Source organism: Megalops cyprinoides, chromosome 19 (assembly GCF_013368585.1).
Source record: "Megalops cyprinoides isolate fMegCyp1 chromosome 19, fMegCyp1.pri, whole genome shotgun sequence".
Lineage (NCBI taxonomy): Eukaryota > Metazoa > Chordata > Actinopteri > Elopiformes > Megalopidae > Megalops > Megalops cyprinoides.
Window position 1 is genome coordinate 26279235 of NC_050601.1, and position 17744 is coordinate 26296978.

The 17744-nt window shown below is 44.7% G+C and overlaps 2 protein-coding genes across 4 annotated transcripts; one reads left to right on the forward strand and one right to left on the reverse strand.

Annotated features, from left to right (window-relative positions):
* Window positions 1-816: 816 nt before the first annotated feature.
* Window positions 817-3128, reverse strand: LOC118795015 (serine/threonine-protein kinase 19-like). 2 transcript variants are annotated; one of them, XM_036553339.1, is made up of 7 exons: window positions 3078-3128; window positions 2647-2767; window positions 2326-2471; window positions 1802-2037; window positions 1583-1680; window positions 1353-1497; window positions 817-1263 (listed from the first exon to the last, which is right to left on the reverse strand). In XM_036553339.1, the coding sequence occupies exons 2-7, from the start codon at window positions 2756-2758 to the stop codon at window positions 1218-1220; spliced, it is 783 nt and encodes a 260-aa protein (XP_036409232.1). In that variant the 5' UTR covers window positions 2759-2767; window positions 3078-3128; the 3' UTR covers window positions 817-1217. The 2 variants fall into 2 exon arrangements, with proteins under 2 accessions (XP_036409232.1, XP_036409231.1); XM_036553338.1 differs by having other exon boundaries at window positions 2905-3128.
* An 8998-nt stretch (window positions 3129-12126) lies between these two features.
* Window positions 12127-17692, forward strand: dxo (decapping exoribonuclease). 2 transcript variants are annotated; one of them, XM_036553173.1, is made up of 7 exons: window positions 12127-12229; window positions 14045-14343; window positions 14615-14841; window positions 15180-15399; window positions 16415-16550; window positions 16680-16774; window positions 17273-17692. In XM_036553173.1, the coding sequence occupies exons 1-7, from the start codon at window positions 12224-12226 to the stop codon at window positions 17421-17423; spliced, it is 1134 nt and encodes a 377-aa protein (XP_036409066.1). In that variant the 5' UTR covers window positions 12127-12223; the 3' UTR covers window positions 17424-17692. The 2 variants fall into 2 exon arrangements, with proteins under 2 accessions (XP_036409066.1, XP_036409065.1); XM_036553172.1 differs by lacking the exon at window positions 12127-12229 and having other exon boundaries at window positions 13266-14343.
* Window positions 17693-17744: the final 52 nt, after the last annotated feature.

A 17744-nucleotide genomic window follows, 5' to 3' on the forward strand; every position in this document is an offset into this window, starting at 1 on the left:
ACTAGATCAAAATGGTTGAAATGGCAGGACAATGTGTTTGCATTTCTACTTGTGCTTTAAACTGTGCTTCATCAGCAGTTAAAGCAAAACACTTTCGTTAATACGGATCTTTCAGTTTTCTCTGCAAAGATGGATTCGTTTTTCACGTTGTGATTTTTTTTCCTCCTGAAATAAAAGCCAATAAATTCAATTAAAAAGCAAACTTTTATTTTTTATTAAAGGTTAAGGTTCTGGTTCATGTAATGTCATGGTTTCTGTGGAAACCCTTGCTGCAATTCATGTACCTCATCCCAAAAGGTTTTGTGTCTGTTTCACATTTACTGATATGTCTATTTTGAAAGGTGGAGAGATGGGATCTCTTTTCGCTGTTGAACCTGACAGCGAAGGTTTTGAGTGTGGATACAAAATTGTTTTGATGACCTACCAACTAGCAATTTATTGTGTATAAATTCTTTAAAGGCATTCATGCTTTGTGTGTACATTTGCATGTTATCAAATGTATTGCTATACCTGATGTGAACTGCACAAATCTGATACACAAAGTCTGACAATTACCCATTCTGCCATTAAATGTACAGAGCTAAATCCACAAAAATGCTAGTGCATTTTCCAGCATTTAACACTCAGCTAATAGGTTGATCCTGGGATGACTAATATGTGATTTTACACATTAGCACAGACTTCAGTCTCTTTCCATCGAAAGAGAAGGTAAACCAGCACTGTCCATTGCAAGTCCACAAGTGTTTCATTTTGTTTGGTTATTAGTTAGTTCAAGTTCCCATCCAGTCAGTAGCTCTATCTGCTGTTCTAGCTGGCCAATCACCTGCTGGTTGAAAATAATCTCAACAACCCTCAGGACTGTGTGGATCTCAAGAACCAGGAGTCGACACTGCAGACTTCACATCAATCCACCAATCACAGCAAAACAAGGCAAAGGCAGGCACTTCTGTTACATGGGTGCAGTTTGTTATGAGTGAGCATTTCTTCACAGAGGAGCCTGGCGTGCAGAAGGTTTGTGAAACACAATTCAGAAACTGCAAACATTTATTTTACAAGAGGAGGACCTCAGCATACCAACAACATTGATTGAACTGAAGACATAAGGCAATAAATAAAACTCAATGTGACATGGACACTATGATATGATCCCGGACTTGCAGCCTCCCCAGGGTCCAAGTCTCCGCAGGGAATGTTACGTGAGATCATTGGCAGTCAGGTCATGTGTCCATAAGCCGCAGTAACGTTCCCGACGTCGTTGGTATGCTGAAAAACCAAATGTACAAAAACAAGGTGTTGAAAGGTGATGAAATTTAGCTCTAAGGACACCAAAAATTGTCCATGTCCTTACTTACCACTCGACCAGCTCTGCCCCAATAATGTCATGAATGTGATACATCATGTGGAATTTGACATGAGATGTCCGTCTGCTCTCCAGTTCTGATTTTAAGACTTCACCATATTTGGACTTCTTGATCATGCCCAGTACTGCCTTGCGTCCTGAAGAAGGGCAACAGCTAACATTAGTCAAAAATATCAATCATTATCACCTGTAGAACATTTTCTGTCAGAGGCTGAGACCTACCACGTATGAAGTATTTGGTAAACTTGCCCGAGTTCGGTATGGAAAGCCACCAGCTCCCGGCATCTCTCACTGTCAACACCCCTGACTTCACAAGCTGACTAGGTGTGTTGAAAGATAAGTTAAAATGCATTACTAAAGTACATTATGGACATGTACAGAGGCACATAATTACAGTGCACATCTTTGAAGTGAAAGAGGCAGTTGTGGCTGGTTTCCTACGTTATCTCTGTGTCCGTGAAGAGGAACTCCTTTAGCATTTTGTCTTTATTGAAGCTGAGGTCAGAGCAAGTGGACAGCACGGTGCGTATAAACTTCTCCACGGTCCCTAGCGTCTCTCTTCCAACTTCCCCAGCGAGGACTTTGGCCTTATAGTCAGAAGTGAAGATCAGCCCAAAGACCTCCGAGTCAAAACCCAGCTGGAACATCAGCAATTCTCTGCGCTCCCTCAAATCATTCTTGTAAGAGGAAAAAAGAGAAAACTGTTAGGAGACTCCTTTTATGCGACAACGACAATGGCATCGTCTCGACTCTCAGCTTAACCTCTTTGTATGCGCTTGTAATTCGCTCTGGGTAACAGCGTCTGCTAAATGATTACATGTAATGTGAAGATCTTGGTATGAAAGATCAGGATATGCTTCGCATGATGTACTGCATGGTTAAAAATAACACACTTCACGAACGTCCGCGTGATGTCTGATAGACGTATTGACCGCAACTGGTAATTAGGACAATCAGGAGCTCACCAGCTGCCGGTCAACTTGAGTCTTGTCATCGTGTATACTGTAGAGCTGGTGCTTCAGCACGATCGGTGGCAGGGAGTCGTTAAAGAGTTTGCGGGGGAACAGAGTCGTAAGGTACTGAAGAGTTGCCTTAACATCCAGCGGGCCCACTAGATAACAAAAACAGCAGAGGGAACCCCAAGTAACAAAAAACGTTATCCTACCTAGCCAGCGACATAGCTAGCGACCGTACTTTGTTAACTCCTTTTTGGACATTTTAACCGGCTCTTTGTATACAAGTTGAATCGTCCAAATCGTGATAAACCGTCAGAGGGCTCGCCTTACCTTGGTTTGTTGAGAATTCTCCATTTCCTTCTGCTCCTAAATGGTTTTCTGTGGCAATCTTTCGTCTTTTCACTTTGAAGGTGTCTGATACCAGCGCTCTTTTTCTATTCATTGCTGTGGGCTGAAGAGAAAAGTCGACCTACAGTTAGCAACCTGATTTCACTGGTCAGTTTCATACATCACGACTGTGGCCAGCTAGCGTGAGCTAGCTATCACAGCTAACTGTAAAAGCTGGCTAGTTCACCGGCTGCAAGTCACCTAACGGTAGTTAGTTAGCTGGCGAATTTGTCATGCACGTCCTCATTCCGCTGGTCTCATACCATTTGAAATTAACTCAGTTGGAGTAACTAAAGCATTCTATCACAGAAATACTTAACGACAACTTCGTGTTTGTCTTAATATAACTAATCGAACATGCAACGTGAGGCTACCCAAAACACCAGCGTCCACCAATCAACTGGACATCTGCCATACACTTCGGCTCAAACGTTTCTATGGTGTCTTAATAAGGTGGAGAAGATGCATTTCCTCCACCTGCTGGTTAGGAGAGTACAACACAACTGCAGGAGGTCATTAATCTGTAAAGGATAAAATTTGCCAAAATGAATGAACATATACACCAATAAATTAATAAAATAATAACTTATAACTAAGACACTGTATTATAGATTAATTTAGTTATTTACCTATACATTTATTTTGACGTATGTCTAATATAAATTTAATTTGAGCATACACATTTACGTTTGTCATCTGGTAGAAATTAGATGCTTTTGTTTATGCAGTCGTTTCCGTAACCTACCTACGGAAGCCGAGAACGGCCGTGCTTGCAATTTTTTTTAATGCCGTTATTTCGATATCACGAGTTAATTATTTCGTTATCATGAGAAAACAAAAGGTCGTCTCCTCTTATTACTTATTCAGAGATGAACACCTACCATGTATTTGTTCTAGCCATTGACTAAACAAGGTGATTTCACTAATTAGCTCCTCTACCTGGCTGAAGAGCTGTGCATTTAATTAGCATTTAAGAAACATGTCAAAGTCTCGTAGTTTTATACAATTTCTGTTGTCCGTAACGGCGGCTAATTTGGTTCAGATAGCAATACAGTAAAGCCTATGAACATTTACATTTATTTATTTAGCAGACGCTTTTGTCAGGAGTGACACAATGCCCAACCAGTTCGCCCTCCTAGGGATCCGCCCGCCACAAGAACGCCAGGACAAGGTGAGTAAGATAGCAACTCTTTATTTTATTAGATTAAAAAAAAAAAACAATTTTAACAAAACAATTCATAAAATTTGAGACGCCGCTATCCCTCTCCCAGCGAAGCCCCTCCCCCTATCCTTCTGTCTACCCCTGTCTGCCCTCCCCGGCTACAAACAGGCGGGAACACTACCCAACCGCACACACCAAAAAAAAAAAGGAAACAAACTCAAAACCCGCTCTGGGTCGCGACTCCCAGAGCTCAAACTAAACGCAAAGAAAAAAAACAGCAAACCAAAAAAAACAAACCCTAAACTCGGCCGTGCCGGCACGTTCAAAGAAAAAAAAAGAACAAAAAACCTAACCTCACACTGAAACCCCATGTGACAACCTCCGTCAGCGTCTCTCTGGTGCTACTCCCACTCACCTGCCTAAATAGTCCTGGCAAAATCACTACAGACAGGCAACAGGTGCGGAGCACACACCAGGCAGCGAACACCGTCATTAGCCAATTATTCAATCCCGAGCCCCCTCGCTCTCCCAGGGAGTGCAGCGCGATCATGTCAGGAGGAACTCCTGACACTTTTATCCAAAGCGACTTACAAAAGTGCATACAGCAAGTATAGCGACAGTACGGGGACAGGATGTGTACAGTTACACAATGAGACAGTTCTCAGCTGAGAGCAAGGTCTGTTTCAGCCTATAGGGCAACTAATACGATACACTTTCAAACGGCGGACTTCAACAACTTCAAACGGCGCAATGAGCGTCAAGGTAAAGGCGGCAACAAGAAACAATTTAAAAACCACAATTTAAAAAGCACAGCAATTTACGACAGCACTGATGGGGGGGGGGGGGGGGGTAGCAATTGTGTGCTGGGTCAGTCCAGGTAGAGTCTGAAGAGGTGCGTCTTCAGGCCCCGTCTGAAGGAATGGGGTGAAGAAGCTGTCCATAGCGAGACAGGGAGTTCGTTCCACCACTGGGGAGCGATTTAGGTGAAACGCCGATGTCTGGCAGAACGAGCACCTCCTGCCTTGACCATGCAAGGAGCGAGGTGTCCAGTTGCTGCTGAGCGCAGGGGTTGGGCTGGTGTGTAGGGCTGGATGAGTTCTTGGAGGTAGGCAGGGGCTGTCCTGTTGATTGCAGAGAAGGCGAGGGTCAGGGTCTTGAATCTGATCCTGGCAGCGACAGGAAGCCAGTGGAGGGATTTCAGCAGGGGAGTAACATGGGAGAATTTGGGGAGGTTGAAGATCAGTCAGGCAGCTGCATTCTGGATGAGCTGGAGAGGCTGGGTGGTGCAGGCTGGGAGGCCTGCGAGGAGAGTGTTGCAGTAGTCCAGTCGAGGGAGAACTGTGGCCTGGATAAGGAGCTGCGTCGTGTATGTTGTCAGGAACGGACGAATCCTCCTGATGTTGTGGAGGAGGAATCGGCAGGCCCGTGACTTGCGAGCAATGTACTCCTTGAAGTCCAGGATACTGTCGAGGATGACGCCCAAGCTCCTTGCTGACTGAGAGGATGGTATTGTGGTGCCATCGACGGTGATGGAGAGGTCATGCAGGGGTGAAGGGCCGGCTGGGATGAAGACCAGTTCTGTTTTACTGAGGTTCAGCTTCAGATGGTGGGATGTCATCCATTTGGAGATATCAGCCAGGCATGCAGAGATTCTTTCATTGACCTGGGAGGTAGAGGGAGGGAAAGAGAAAAAGAGTTGGATGTCATCAGCATAGCAGTGATAGGAGAAGCCATGTGATTTGATAACTGAGCCAAGAGAGTTGATATAAATTGAGAAGAGTAGGGGTCCCAGTACTGAACCCTGTGGAACTCCTGTAGTGAGGGGGGTGGATGCAGAGGTGGAGCCTTTCCAGTAGATCTGGGAGGATCTACCAGTCAGGTAGGACGTGAACCAGGAGAGGGCGGTTCCAGAGATGCCCATCTCAGACAGCTTTGATAATAGTGTCTGGTGGTTGACTGTGTCGAAAACAGCGGAGAGGTCGAGGAGGAGCGAGATGTATATTCTGTTATAAGTTACACTCAGGCAAAGCATGTAAAGCTGAAAGATTTATTTGTGTTTTGCAGTTTTACAATAAGAGAATAAAGAAGAGAGAAAGGAACTGAGGATCGAGCTGTTCATCCTTTAGTCTCGTGTTTAGCTTGCTGGCTAGCTAAGTAGCTTAGTGAGGCCATAATAGTAAAAGGGCAGACCCTCGCCTGTCAAGACGACAGATCTTTGCATCCAGCAGTCTCCAAATCGTTCACCCTGCTCCATATGACATGGAAACTCAGACGGAAACACAGCTCCATGCTGGTCTCACCGAAGCAGAACTGCAAGAGCTCGAATTAAGTCAGATCGCAGGCATCAGCATCCAGCTCCTCCTGCGCACCGTCCTCCCGTGCCTCAACCAGCAGCTCAAGAAAGAGCGTCATGTTAGCAACAGCGAAAGCCAGAGCACAAGCAGCCCGAACCAGAGCAGCTTATTCCCAAAAGGAGATGGAGATGAAAGTTCAAAAAGCTAAATTAGAAGCTGAATTAGAAGCACTGTAATGCAAAAAAGAAATGGAGCCAGCAATAGCCGAAGCAGTAGCACTGCAAGCAGAATTAGACTATGAAGAGAGAATTGGGGAACCAGGATCAGAGGTGAATCAAAGAAATTTCACCGTACACGACATTCTACCACGACAACAGACAAAGCTAGAAAGTAACAAAGCCTTGCCAAAACCCCATAGCAACCCGTCACCACAGGCACAGTCACATGGGCAACCGACGCCACCTGAAAGAAAATATTACAAACAGCCCCAAAGCACCAGTAAAGCATGGCAGGGAGCGGAAGGCTATAAACTCCCCAGTCCCAATCCACATTTCAGTTTGCCCTATCACCACACCCCTGGGTCCAACCAACACAACCATGCCTCTGCAACCACAGGTCTGGCCAAATTCATTGCAAGAAGTCAGCTCGTATCCACAGGGCTGACAAAGTTTGATGATAAAGCTGAGAACTACTGGGCACGGAAGTCGTCTTTCTGCAATGCTATAGATGGCATTGGCCTGATAGTAGCAGAAGAAACAGATCTCCTAATAAAATGGCTTGGCAAAGAGTCGTCAGAACAAGCACGTAGGTTGAAAGCAGCCTACATCAGAGATCCTGAGGGTGGGCTCAGGACCACCTGGCAGCGTCCTGAAGAATGCTACGGCACGCCTGAAGCCATTGAGAGGGCGCTGTTTGCAAGATTAGAGAGCTTCCCAAAGATATCCAACAAAGAACCAGCTAAATTGCGTGAGTTATCAGATCTCCTCCAAGAGCTGTATGCTGCAAAACAAGATGGATTTCTACCAGGACTGGCATATTTAGACACAGCTAGAGGAGTAGCTCCGATTGTAGAAAAGCTTCCATACAGTCTTCAGGAGAAGTGGATGCTTTATGGCTCACAAATTAAACAAGAGCGTCAAATTCCCTTTCCTCCATTTAGGGTGTTTGTGAATTTCATCCACAACCAAGCCAAAGCAAGAAATGATCCCAGTTTCACTGTCTCTGTACCCATGGCCCCTGCAAACAGGAGAGAGAAGTCCAGAAGCCTCTCAGGTAACACAAATCAGCAGGTTTTAGTCCACAAAACACAAGTCGCTGACTCCAGCCACAACGGTGAGCCCAAAGCCGACCCTCCAGATCCAAGCAAACACTGTCCAATTCACCAAAAGCCTCACCCATTAGGAAAATGCAGGAACTTTAGGGACAAACTGCTAACAGATCGTAAACAGTACCTCAAAGACAATTCCATTTGTTTTCGATGTTGTGCATCAACAGCCCATATTGCTAAGAACTGTAAGACAGTCATATCTTGTGCTGAGTGTAAAAGTGACAAGCATGTTGAAGCCCTTCATCCTGGTCCATCACCATGGAAAGCCAAACCATCCCCACCCATCTCAGACAACGGCAGGGAGGGTGAAGAAGACACTGTCACATCCAAGCGTACCGATGTGTGTGGTGAAGGGGTGAGTGCAAGAGCTTGTTCAAAAATCTGTTTAGTCAACGTATACCCCCAGGGTCATCGAGAGGCAGCTACAAAGGTGTATGAAATCATCGACGAACAAAGCAATAAGTCTCTGGCCCGATCAGACTTTTTTAAGATATTCAATGACAAAAGTTCCCCATCTCCTTACACTCTAAAGACCTGTGCAGGCAGCATAGAGACATTCGGAAGGAGAGCATGTGGCTACATGATAGAGTCCTTGAATGAAAAGACCTGCATCCCCCTTCCGGTTCTCATCGAATGCAACGAGCTCCCAAACAACAGATCAGAAATTCCAACTCCCAGTGCAGCTTTCCACCACCCACATCTGAGAAGCATAGCCAGTGAGATACCTTCCTTAGACCCTAAAGCAGAAATACTCCTGTTGCTGGGCAGAGACATTCTGAGAATACACAAAATCTGAAAGCAGATAAATGGACCCAACAATGCCCCATTTGCCCAGAAATTAGATCTAGGCTGGGTAGTGATAGGAGACACGTGTCTTGGCACAGCACACCGGCCCTCATCAGTCACTGCTCTGAAAACATGCATACTAGAAAACGGCCGCCCCAGCTATCTCACACCCTGCTATAGCCACATGCATGTGAAAGATCCCACACAAGGCTGCTCCCTTCCGCAGCTCCCTCTGCCTCAGCCCTCTGCCGGCTGTACAGCTCCTTTTTTCAGAGATGACTCCAGCTCTTCAGTCTTCACCTGCACCGACAAAGATCATCAGCCTGCTCCATCCATCGAAGACCTCAAGTTCATAAAGATAATGGATGACGAAGTTTTTCAAGATGACACACAAAGCTGGGTTGCACCCCTTCCTTTCAGGTCTCCTCGGAGACGTCTGCCAAATAACGGAGACTATGTACTTAAAAGACTGAAGTCAGTATGTCACACACTAGAAAAGAAACTTGAAATGAAAGAACATTACATACAGTTCATGCAAAAAATGATTAACAACAAACATGCCAAACTTGCCCCAGTCCTTCAAGAAGGAAAAGAATGTTGGTATTTGCCATCCTTTGGCATCTACCATCCCAAAAAGCCAGAGCAGATCCGCACAATATGAAGGAATTTCACTCAACAGTGTCCTCCTCAAAGGGACAGACCTGAACAACAACCTTTTGGGTGTTCTGATAAGGTTCAGAAAAGAGAAAATTGCTGTGACCGCAGACATCCAGCACATGTACTACTGCTTTGCAGTCAAAGAGGAGCACAGAGACTATTTGTGGTTTCTCTGGTTTCGCAACAATGAATGGAACAGTGACGTTGTGGAATACAGAATGTGTGTCCACGTGTTGAGGAACACACCATCCCCTGCTGTGGCACTATACTGTCTCAGAAGAGCAGCAAGAGAAAGCGAAGCCAAATTTGGCTCAGATGTGAGAGCATTCATCTAAAGGGACTTCTATGTTGACGATGCCCTGAAATCCTTTGCGACTGAGTCCAAGGCCGTCAGTGTCATCAAACGAGCACAAGAAATGCTCTCCTGCTCCTGTCTCAGAGTGCACAAGATCATGACAAACAGTGCAGCTGTCATGAATGAATTCCCTCCTGAAGACCGAGCAAATAGCATCAAAGATTTGGATTTCTCTACAGACGATGCTCCCATGCAGTGCAGTTTGGGGATAAGTTGGAACATACAAACAGACACATTCACCTTTCAAGTTCAAAAGGATGACAAGCCTTTTACTCGCAGAGGTGTACTCTCCACCATAAACAGCATCTTCGATCCTCTTGGTTTTCTTTCGCCTGTCACAATACAAGGCAGGTCACTGCTCAGAGAGCTGTCCATGGATAACGGAGATTGGGACTCACCACTGCCTGAAAACCAAAGAGCAGAGTGGATGAAATGGAAAGGTTCACTCCAGTGCCTACAAGACCTATGAATTCCCCGGTGCTACACAACTCTCTCCCCATGTGCTGCTAGCTCTAGAGAGTTGTGTGTGTTCGCAGACGCATCTATCAAAGCCATTGCGGCAGTAGCCTACCTGAAAGTGACAGACTAAAATGACCACACTGAAGTCGGATTCGTCCTCGACAAAGCAAAGCTGGCACCACAAAACAAAGAGACCACGATTCCTAGACTCGAGCTCTGTGCAGCAGTTCTCACTGTGGAAATAGCAGAATTTGCTGCAAGTAATATGGACTTGCAGATGAACTCTGTTTCTTTCTTTTCTGACCGTAAAGTTAGGCTAAAGTAAAGGCTACATCAACAATGAACAGAGACGATTCTATGTATATGTGAGCAACAGAGTCCAGCGCATCAGACAAGCTACGTCACCTCATCAGTGGAAATATGTTCCCTCAGAGCTGAACCCAGCCGATCACACTTCACGATCAGTGCCTGCTGCCTTACTAAAGGACACCACCTGGCTTACTGGACCTGACTTTCTGTCTGGTAAGTGCCCAGCCGAGCATCAACAACAACAATTTAACCTCGTCGACTCCTCATCAGATCCAGAAATACGGCCCCAAGTCGCAGTGCTGGTCACACAAACCACCAAGTGCCATCTAGGGGCCAAGCGTTTTGAACGCTTTTCAAAGTGGACCACTGCTGTAAGAGCAGTTACACACTTGATTCACATTGCTCAGTGTTTTGCTCAGACCACCCATGAACACGGCTGCAGAGAGTGGCACATCTGCAAAAAGGCTGCTACAGCAGATAACCTAGAAAAGGCAAGAAAACTCCTGATCATTAATATGCAACAAGAAACATATTCCCACAAATCCAACAACATTCATAAACAAACGGACGTACCAAAACAAAGCAGCATCAGAAAGCTTCGTCCACTGATTGACGGTGAAGGACTTCTCCGAGTTGGCGGACGCATATCCCAATCCGGCTTGGACATAAACAGGACAAATCCTCTCATCATCCCAGGTCAGCACCACCTAACAACCCTCCTTGTGCACCACCATCACGAAAAGGTAAAACACCAAGACAGACACTTCACAGAAGGAGCCATTAGAGATGCTGGACTGTGGTTAGTAGGAGGAAAAAAGTGCATAAGGAGCATACTATTTAAGTGTGTCACTCGCAGAAGATTGCGTGGCAAAATAGAACATCAGCTGATGGCAGATCTACTTGCAGATAGGCTACAAATAGCACCACCTTTCACATACGTTGGCCTAGATGTTTTCGGGCCATGGGCAGTAACCTACCGTCGGACCAGAGGTGGCCAGGCAAGCAACAAAAGGTGCACTGTGCTGTTTACCTGCCTCAATATACGAGCAATACACATAGAAGTGATAGAGACTTTAAGTGCATCCAGTTTCATCAATGCTCTTAGGAGATTTTTCTCTATCAGATGGCCAGCAAAGCAAATCAGGTCCGATCAAGGCACAAACTTCACCGGTGCGTCAAAAGAACTGAACCTTGAAGAAGATGCAAACATCCAGGGATACCTTCAAGACCAGCAGTGCACATGGATTTTCAACCCACCACATTCCTCCCATATGGGGGGTGCATGGGAACGCCTCATTGGTGTAACACGCCGCATACTAGACTCCATGTTCCTACAGCAATGCTTTTCCCCTTTGACTCACAAAGTCCTCATCACACTCATGGCAGAGGTTTGAACTATCATCAATGCAAGGCCTCTTCTGCCCATTTCCACTGACCCAGAGAACCCACTCATCCTTACTCCATCAATGCTGTTGACACAGAAGACTGGAACTCGGTCATCGCCTCCATCGGACTTCAGTAAAGCAGAGATCCTCCGTCAGCAGTGGAAGCAAGTCCAGAATTTGGCAGAAACCTTTTGGCACAAATGGCAACGAGAATACCTGAACACTCTGCAAAGTAGGACCAAGTGGCAGGATAAACGGCCCAACTTGAAAGAAGGGGACATTGTTCTGATGAGAGACAGTGCAGTGAAAAGAAATCATTGGCCTATGGCAATGATCATAAAAGCACTTCCCAGCAGAGACAGTGTTGTGAGATCTGTGGAAGTAAGAGCAATTAGGCAAGGCTCACCTAAAGTATACACCAGACCAATTTCTGAACTTCTTTTCTTTAATTTCTCCCAAGCAAGGTGCTGAATGTGTTTAGAATGGTAGGTTTGTAGGTATGGTATTCTTAAGATATCAGTCAGGGAGTGTCATGGTCTTACACCATGAATGCAATGGTGTTCATGTTGTCATCCGGTGTTACAACAGTTTCTTGATTCTTTGCAGTATTCTCGTCATTCACAGTATCAGAGCGCCATCTACTGGCCGGTATTGTTATTGAAACAAAGAATACGCAGTTGTAAGTTTTTTCCTGTTCATCTGTGAAAAGAGTACTAACGTTCACTCGACTTCTCAGTTTCGTTTGCCTTCAAGATAGTACTGGTCACGTCTTTCCCTACCAAGGCAATGCCAGTGAGTATAATTTGTTCTTGATTTATATCGTCGGCGCATTTAAGAAACATGTCAAAGTCTCGAAGTTTTATACAATTTCTGCTGTCGTCCGTAACGGCGGCTAATTTGGTTCAGATAGCAATACAGTGTAGCCTATGTAACATTTCATTTTTACATTTACATTTCTTCATTTAGCAGACGCTTTTATCCAAAGCGACTTACATAGGTTACAGTTCTTTACAATGTCATCCATTTATACAGCTGGATATTTACTGAGGCAATTGTGGGTTAAGTACCTTGCCCAAAGAAATGACAGCAGTGCCCCAGTAAGGAATCGAATCAGCAACCTTTTGAGTACGATCCCTGCTCCTTCCCTCCATGCTACACTGCCACCTTAGCAGATTAATGTATGTTAATTGTACTAAAGCTAGATCAGGACCACCAAATCTAGTGTTTCTTCACCTGGCCTGTTCTTGGCTGTGACTGGCTGGTACAGCAGCAGTGGATCAGCAGGGATCGAACCGGCAACCTTTCGATTACAAGTCCTGCTCCTTAACCACTATGCTACACTGCTATGTAAGCAAGATGTATATTCTGTTATAAGTTACACTCAGGCAAAGCATGTAAAGCTGAAAAACGATTTATTTGTGTTTTGCAGTTTTACAATAAGAGAATAAAGGGGAGAAAGTAACTGAGGGTCGAGCTGTTCATCCTTTAGTCTCGTGTTTAGCTTGCTAGCTAGCTAAGTAGCTTAGTGAGGCCAGTATATCAGGTGTGATCAAATGAACCAGACACTCATTTTCGATTCTCCATAATTATCCCGTGATCTCGAGAAAACGAAAGTCATTGCAAGCACAGCCGTTCTCGGCTTCCGTAGTAAACAACTTGGTTCCGTGCAATTTTTATTCCGATTTGATTTGATCTGAAGACTTGAATCTTTGCTTTGTGATTTATACTCCGATACTGTGGGCGGCAGTATGCTGCTTTTACTTGGTTTTGAGAGCTCACCGAAAACATGAAGGCGGCTCTATGTCATGCAGTTGCAGTGTCAGTTCTCCGCAATCGCTGCACAAGTCCTCCAATTCTGGAAAACTGGATTGGCCGATAGTAAACGTTAATAATTACATTATGGCATCCATATGATATTAGAACGCCAGTTCTGCGCAGCCACTGCGACAAACTGATTTTCGCCAAATTGCCGAAAGATTTTAGCTGGCGTTAATGGATTAACAAGTTTACTTTGTTTTCGCGGGACGCTGTTTGTTTTACAAAACTGAAAATGCACACAGACTAGCACAAGTTATGTAGTGCAGATTGCTATACGTTTGCATTAAGTAAACTGCCTTGCTCTACGAATAAGTGTAGCTTATCTAGCCACCTAGTTAGTTTTCAGTTTCATTAATTACTAGCCAGTTAGCTAGCTAGTTAAATTACTACGTCTGTTTTAGCAAATGACACGTCTCAAAGGCATTGGCGGAAAATCATATCTGAAACAATGGTCGCAATGTTCATAGCTGCAGATTAGCTAACGTTAGCGTGGTAGTCTAAATGCAACTTGTTTTTACTTGACTCTCAATAGTGACTTGTGCGATTTAGCTTGCTGTGTTACATAGCATTATAATTGTGATACCCCAATGTGTTTGTTTGAAAAGAGGCATGGACCACCAAAGGTACAAACATCACAACTCGAGCAAATACAGCCACGGTCACCATTCAGCGTTCAAAAGAGGACGTGAGGACGCTGTGGGAGGGCTTGATCAGCACAAGCGACTGAGACCCAACCAAGACATTTCCTCCGATGTCTCTACTAACTCTGGGCCCTCTTCTCTCCCCCAGTCACTGAGCGCAAGAAGGCAACTCTACGAGAGAGATTTCCCTGTGTACAAACAACCCGTAGAAGTCGGGTGTTTCTCTCTCGACTCTGAGCGCAGGTTTTTCAATGACGCCAGGCAGCTGCGGTATTACGTGGAGCCCGCGAGGCCCCCCAGTTTCAACCTGAGGGATGGGTACCGTGACCGATATGTGAAGAGAGATGACAGCGTGAAGGAAGGAATCGACCACATTTTGAGGTGGATCTTGGCAAACAGATCCAAACTCGAGGAGCCAGGCGGTGCAGCTGCCTCATCGTTAACATGGTAGGAAGCGGTAACAGGGTTCATTCCCTGTGAGAATCAGAAGTGTGGTCTTGTTGGCACTTTGAAGTTCAAACCGCATGACGTTACGTTATCCTGTAACGTCAGAATAAACATATATTGAATTTGTGACTTTGTTGTAATTGTAATACTTGTAATTATGGCGTTAGAAGATCTAGGTTTAGGTTATGTTGTTACGGTCACAAAATTACATTTATGTATAGCTTGTTTGTACAGTAAGTAATGGTCTAATTTAGATTAACGGTTTTCGCAGTGATTTGGGAGTGGACTTCATCACTTGGCGCGGTCACCTGACCAAACTTCTCACCACTCCCTACGAGACCCAGGAAGGCTGGCTGCTAGCGGTGACGAGGCTCGGCGGCACGCTGTACATGAGCGAGGTGGAGACGGAGGCGGTCCGCAGGAACCGGGAAACTCGCACGGAGAGGCACGAGGAGATGATGTACTGGGGCTACAAATTTGAGCAGTACACCTGTGCAGGTAGAGTAACGGTCCTAAGTGAAGATCAGTTGCACAGGTAGAGGAGTTGTATCCTGTCGCTCAGTAGACCTGCACAGGTAGAAGACACATCCTTTGTGCGATATAATGTCACTGGTAGAGTATAACAGAGTACACCTGTACATGTCGAGGAACGCTCAGTGTTTCACATTCAAGGAGCACATATGTACAGCAATGTTGTTCTTGTGTTCCTGTGCTCTTCTCAGATTTTTGATTAATCATATTACTGATAGATTGCTTACACACAGTGTTAATAAAGATTTCAGTTGAGCACATCATGGTTGTTGTTTGAGCTGATCACCCTTTTCCTCCTACTGAAGCTGAGCCGCATGGTGACCCTGATGCCAAGGGAGTTGTGAACACCAATGAAGCATTCTGCACCGTGGTGCGGACACGTCTGGCCGGGCACAGGCTGCTGTTCTCTGGTGAGGTGGACTGCCGGGACGCAGACCCGGGGGCGCTACCCGCCCCTGCCTGCTACATAGAGCTGAAGACCTCGGCCGAGATCTGCACCCCAAAACAGCGCAGTAACTTCCACAGGTCTGCTGTCTTCTGTGTGTGTCGGATCGACAGCTGTCTTCCAGTGTTCCATAATGTTAAATATGGGGAAGGTTTGCATGTGTAAAACCAGTACACTGAAAGGGGGAACTTTCTACTAAAGGCTACTGGAGCAGAGTGGAGCAGAATTGAGAGGTTTGAGATGTATGAAGATGAATATGTTGCAAAATGCGAGAGCTTGTAGACGTGATTTTGAGAACTTGTTGAATATGATAACAAAAATCTGAATTTGTATGTTTAATTTTCACTTGTAGAAAAAATGTGAACTTGTGTTTTCACTCATAGAAAATATTCACACACCTGTATTCTGAATGTGAAGTCAGATTTTTTTTTCTACGAGTTCTCACATTGTATTCTACAAGTTCTCAAAATCAAGTCTACAAGCTCTCGCATTTTGCAATATATTTACCTTCATAGAGATGGTGGGTTGCTATGTAAACCCAACTGGAGTATCGCGATCTGGTTTGCATTGATGCTTTTGTCTTTTTGGGAACAAGCTTTTCCGTTATAGATTAAATGCATCACGTTATTGTCATTTAGCCAATGCTCTTATCCAGAGCAACTTGCATAGGTTACAGTTTATTTTCATGTTATCTATTCATACAGCTGGGAGTTTACTGAGACAATTGAAGGTTAAGCACCTTGCCCAAAGAAATGACAGCAGTGCCCCAGTAAGGAATCGAATCAGCAACCTTTTGAGTACGATCCCTGCTCCTTCCCTCCATGCTACACTGCCACCTTAGCAGATTAATGTATGTTAATTGTACTAAAGCTAGATCAGGACCACCAAATCTAGTGTTTCTTCACCTGGCCTGTTCTTGGCTGTGACTGGAAGCAGCCCTAGAATCCATGGCAGTGAACTGCAGTACTGACAGTTTAACACTAGAGTGAAAAGGACAGCAATGTTGTCCCAGGAGCTGAAAAGTTTCTCCTCAGTCCATCCACTGTCTTTGTTTTCCTTGGTGTTTGTGTAACTCATCAGTCTTATTTCATTCAGGTACAAGCTGCTCAAGTGGTGGGCACAGTCCTTTCTGCCAGGAGTCCCCCGTGTCATTGCTGGTTTCCGTGACAATGATGGAAAAGTGGTTTCTGTAGAGACCTTCCACACTTCCAAAATATCCCAGCTTATCAAGGTGGGTTAACACAACCTGACCTAGTTGGGTGAAAGCAGTATATTGCACTCTCTGAGTGGTGAAAAGGAATTTTCAAAGTGTTCTGTTCTAAGAGCTCATGGGGAATGCTGTTTTTCTCCTTTCATGTAGAATGAATATAACTGCTGGAAGCCAACAGTGTGCATGAACTTCTGTTCTGACTTCCTGTCCTTTGCCAGGAGTGTGGTGAGAGAGGATAATCCCAGGTTATTATTCATATATTAAATATGTGCTCTTTGTGTTATGTGACATAATTGTCTGCACAGAATAATGCCAGGTGCATTTTTAAAGGGTTCGACGTTTGGAAAAAAAATGAGACAAAATATATTTTTGCTGAAATTCCTAGTTGACTTAACGTTCCGAAGATTTTTCTGAAAGCCACTGCTGAGTTTCCACCATCTTTTATTCTCTCCAATTAGCTGTAAAAATGTAAGATGGAATTTCACAGATTTCCTGTGGAAACCAGTCCATGTTAGTATGGATACATTTTGTGTTTGTTTTGTACTGTTCCTTTCAGCAAGCATTCATGATCTTTTAAATAACTTATTTTTATGACATATTTTCCTCAACAGCTGATCTAGGATCAGCTTACCAGACCCTCAAGCAAACTGATCTAGGATCACCTGTTGGGGGTACTGTTCAGTGAGACTCTGTGCTGGGTATGTAGTTGAGTTTCCCATTGTTCTTTCCCTCCTCTCTCTCAGGGTTGTGTACTTGTTTTCATGGGAGCCGCACAGAGATGTCACCTACTCTGTACACAGGGATTCCCAGTACTCCTTCCTTCCTGAATGGTATGTGAGGGAAATGACACACTCACCCAGTCATGAGCTGGAATCATCTCACCTCGCCCCCTAATGGCCCTCAGTGGATACAACATCCAAGGATTTCAGTGGCCAGGAAACCATTTTAAAACTGTCGTGATTAAGACTGTGATTTTACAGCATTTAATTTTCAAGGCTCAATTATCTATGCGCATCAGTCTATATTATATATACTTCCAAAGGGACACTATGGCATCATGGAGACTGTGCCGAAAATGGGGAAGAGTGCATCTAGCTACAATCAAGGGAAACCCGCCATTACAATAGAAATCAGAATGTATTAGTCCAGATCCATCAGCAATACACAGAAATACAGAAAATGTTTTTTTATTATTTGTAATTTATCCTCTCTCAA

Coding starts and splice junctions, on each gene's coding strand:
- LOC118795015 (XM_036553339.1), bottom strand. CDS start 2,758: ATGAATAGAAAAAGAGCGCTGGTATCAGACACCTTCAAAGTGAAAAGA. Junction 2,038..2,325: donor CTCAAGTTGACCGGCAGCTG/GTGAGCTCCTGA, acceptor TCCTCTTACAAG/AATGATTTGAGGGAGCGCAG. Junction 1,498..1,582: donor TACCAAATACTTCATACGTG/GTAGGTCTCAGC, acceptor GCCCTTCTTCAG/GACGCAAGGCAGTACTGGGC.
- dxo (XM_036553172.1), top strand. CDS start 13,865: ATGGACCACCAAAGGTACAAACATCACAACTCGAGCAAATACAGCCAC. Junction 14,344..14,614: donor GCTGCCTCATCGTTAACATG/GTAGGAAGCGGT, acceptor CGGTTTTCGCAG/TGATTTGGGAGTGGACTTCA. Junction 14,842..15,179: donor TGAGCAGTACACCTGTGCAG/GTAGAGTAACGG, acceptor CTCCTACTGAAG/CTGAGCCGCATGGTGACCCT.